This window comes from Apium graveolens, unplaced genomic scaffold (assembly GCF_009905375.1).
Source record: "Apium graveolens cultivar Ventura unplaced genomic scaffold, ASM990537v1 ctg3643, whole genome shotgun sequence".
Classification (NCBI taxonomy): Eukaryota; Viridiplantae; Streptophyta; class Magnoliopsida; order Apiales; family Apiaceae; genus Apium; species Apium graveolens.
This window is the reverse complement of record NW_027418197.1, coordinates 1-3,033: the sequence shown is the minus strand read 5'-3', so window position 1 is coordinate 3,033 and position 3,033 is coordinate 1. Positions and strand designations below refer to the sequence as shown.

Here is a 3,033-nt window from a genome sequence, read left to right as displayed (position 1 = left end):
ATAACACATCTCTGGTGGAACAACAAATCCACCAGAAAAGTTTTTAAGTTTTCTGTGTTCTTTACATTTGTGTTTGAATATATATCTATCTGCATTGGCTTCAAGCAATTTACACACACTTGTTCTCAGAAACACTTAGCCTTAGAAACTGCTCAAAACTTGAAAAAGTTTTGAGATTTACATTCAACCCCCCTTCTGTAAATCTCATTGTTAGTCCACTGGGAATAACACAAATCATCACATGACATCAGCACATAAATAGCTCAGCATGGAGTTAATTATGACAGCTCAGCAAAATAACAAACTCTCTTTCATGTATAAATAAACACTAGTGCTAGTTGCTTAGTAACTAAGTTTTGCAGAAATGAGTTTTAAGAATGTAGATTGATCTCTCTCTCACTCTCTTAATCAGTAAACTCTCTCTCTCTAATTCATCACAGTATTGTATCAAAATATGGGTTCATCTCTAATGAAAGTTTATACGGTATGCTTCATTTACGATAACTATGTGAGTTTGTTTTGGTAGATTTTGTAGAATACATAATAGATATACACACACAGGACACAATACACAGAACAAATATTGCAAAGGGAAAAGTTTTCTTACTGAACTTGAAAAACTTACAGAGAATAGAAAAGAACTGCTATTATTTCTAACGTTACAACTGCAACTTAAACTCCTAATAATTAGCTCCTACTCCCACGAATCCACTAACTCTCCTAACAAACTAGAACTACTCAGAAGACTAAGTTACAACTCCTACAAACCAGGAAGCTGACTATTATTCAAACTAACATGCTATGATTAAATTCCAACATGCTCCCCCTAATCTAAGCATGTTTCTGCAGACACTGAATTCCAAGTAAAGCCCTCATATGTTTGAATTTCACCGTTGCCATAGCTTTTGTGAGTACATCTGCACGCTGCTCATTCGTAAGCACATATTTGACTTTAATCTCCCCACGTTCAACACACTCACGAATAAAATGATATCGAATGTTGATATGTTTACTTCTACCGTGAAAAACTGGGGTTCTTTGCAAGATCGATAGCTGACTTATTATCCACATAGATGATCACTGGACCATGTTCCACTCCTGTTATCTGAATCAACAAATTTCTCAACTAAACCGCTTGACAGGCTGCAGCTGTAGCTGCCATGAACTCAGCTTCGCAGGAAGAAAGGGCCACACATCGCTGCTTCTGAGAAACCCAAGTAATCAGATTATCGTTCAAATAAAAAACCATTGCTCCAGTACTCCTCATGTCCTCGGTGCTCCCAGCAAGATCACTATCTGAGTATCCTTTCAACAGATGATTACCTGTTCCTTTCAAGTAAATTAAGCTATAGTTTGTAGTCCCTTTAATGTAATGTAGAATCCGCTTCACCGCTGCTTGATGAAGAACTGTGGGTCGTTCCGTATATCTACTTACAATTCCAACTGCATAGGCTATATCCGGCCGGGTATGGACCAAGTAACGTAACCCACCCACAATACTCTTGAATTGAGTGGCATCTATAACTTTACCCTTCTCGTCTTTGTCTAGCTGGATTGAAGTTTCCATTGGATATTTCGTTGGTCTACACTCTCCCATCCCAGCTCGAACCAGCAACTTCTTTGCATAAGATTCCTGTTTAATTTCAGTATGTCCCTATTTCTGACTAACCTCCAGGCCTAAATAGTGAGATAGCGTGCCGAGATCTGTCATATCAAATTCCTCCCCCATTTGCCTTTTAAACCTTTGAATATTGGAGATACTCGTACCCGTAACTAGCAAATCATCGACATATACACCTATGATCAACACTTCAGAACCTTCCTTCTTCGTGTACACAGCATGCTCGTAAGGGCACTTACTAAAACTAAGACTCTCCAGATATTTTTTGAGATGAGTGTACCAGGCTCGTGGTGCCTGATGAAGACCGCACAACGCTTTCACATCTAGATGGTGAACTTCCCATTCGTTTCGAGCTGCCAAAGCCAGCAAAAGCCGTACTGTCTCAAGCCGAGTAACAGGTGCAAACACCTCCTCATAATCAACACCTTGTTTTTGAAGGTACTCTTTCGCTACGAGGCGTGCTTTATATTTGATAATATTTCCGTTGGTGTCTCGTTTTAATTTATATACCCATTTCAGACCAACTGGCTTGTGTCCAGATGGTAGCTCCACTAGTTTCCACGTGTTGTTTCGCTCAATAGCCTCAATTTCTGACTTCATAGCTCGTGTCCATGCTGCATCTGTAAGTGCTTGCTTGTAATTCGTTGGCTCCTCTACCCCCAACATCAACATGTTCTCATCAAGGAACACTTCCTCACTTTTATCGTACACTTCATAGATAGAGCGAAACTTTCGTGGGGCACTTTCATCGCTGGTGAGTACTATAGTGTTATCCATGTCTGACCTCATCCGCCCAGTTGCAGATGACAATGTTGGAGTCTGCATTTCTGTATACTCATTACTCTGTGCTACAGATGAGGATGTTGGTGTCCACACTTCTGTAGACTCATTACTCTGTGGTGAACTAGCTTCCTCCTCTTCTGTGGTATTATCAGTACCAGGCATCATACGAGAAACAATAACTTTGAAGTTATTTCCAGGTAGATTGGACTATGTCCTTTGATTACTCCAGTTCCAGGCTCTTCCTTCTTCAAAAATCACATCACGGCTTACATGGGATTGTACCTTGAGCAGGATCAAGTAATGATAAGCCTTAGTCCCTGCTTCCTTGCCAAGATTCACCACTATTTTACTTCTATCATCCAACTTTATCGTATGCACACTTGGCACTTTCATGTGTGCCACACAACCAAAAACCCGAATGTGAGCAACATTGGGCTTATCACCACTCCAGGCTTCATACGGAGTCATGTCAGACAGAGACCTTATGGGTAACCTGTTTAATACATATACTGAGTGGCGTATAGCTTCACCCCAAAGGTGTGAAGGCAAATTCATCTCCTTTAAAAAACTACGTGCCATGGAGCAGTGAAATGTCGTGTGATTCCCTCCTCATTACAATATTTAGTAAA

General features: G+C 40.2%; 1 protein-coding gene across 1 annotated transcript; it reads right to left on the bottom strand.

Annotated features, from left to right (window-relative positions):
* Positions 1-1,126: 1,126 nt before the first annotated feature.
* LOC141701251 (secreted RxLR effector protein 161-like) lies at positions 1,127-1,597 on the bottom strand. The gene has a single exon (XM_074504934.1). The coding sequence runs from the start codon at positions 1,595-1,597 to the stop codon at positions 1,127-1,129; it is 471 nt and encodes a 156-aa protein (XP_074361035.1).
* Between the last annotated feature and the right edge of the window lie 1,436 nt (positions 1,598-3,033).

Excerpts from the sequence above, each read along its gene's own strand:
- LOC141701251 (XM_074504934.1), bottom strand. The coding sequence starts at position 1,597 with ATGGGAGAGTGTAGACCAACGAAATATCCAATGGAAACTTCAATCCAG.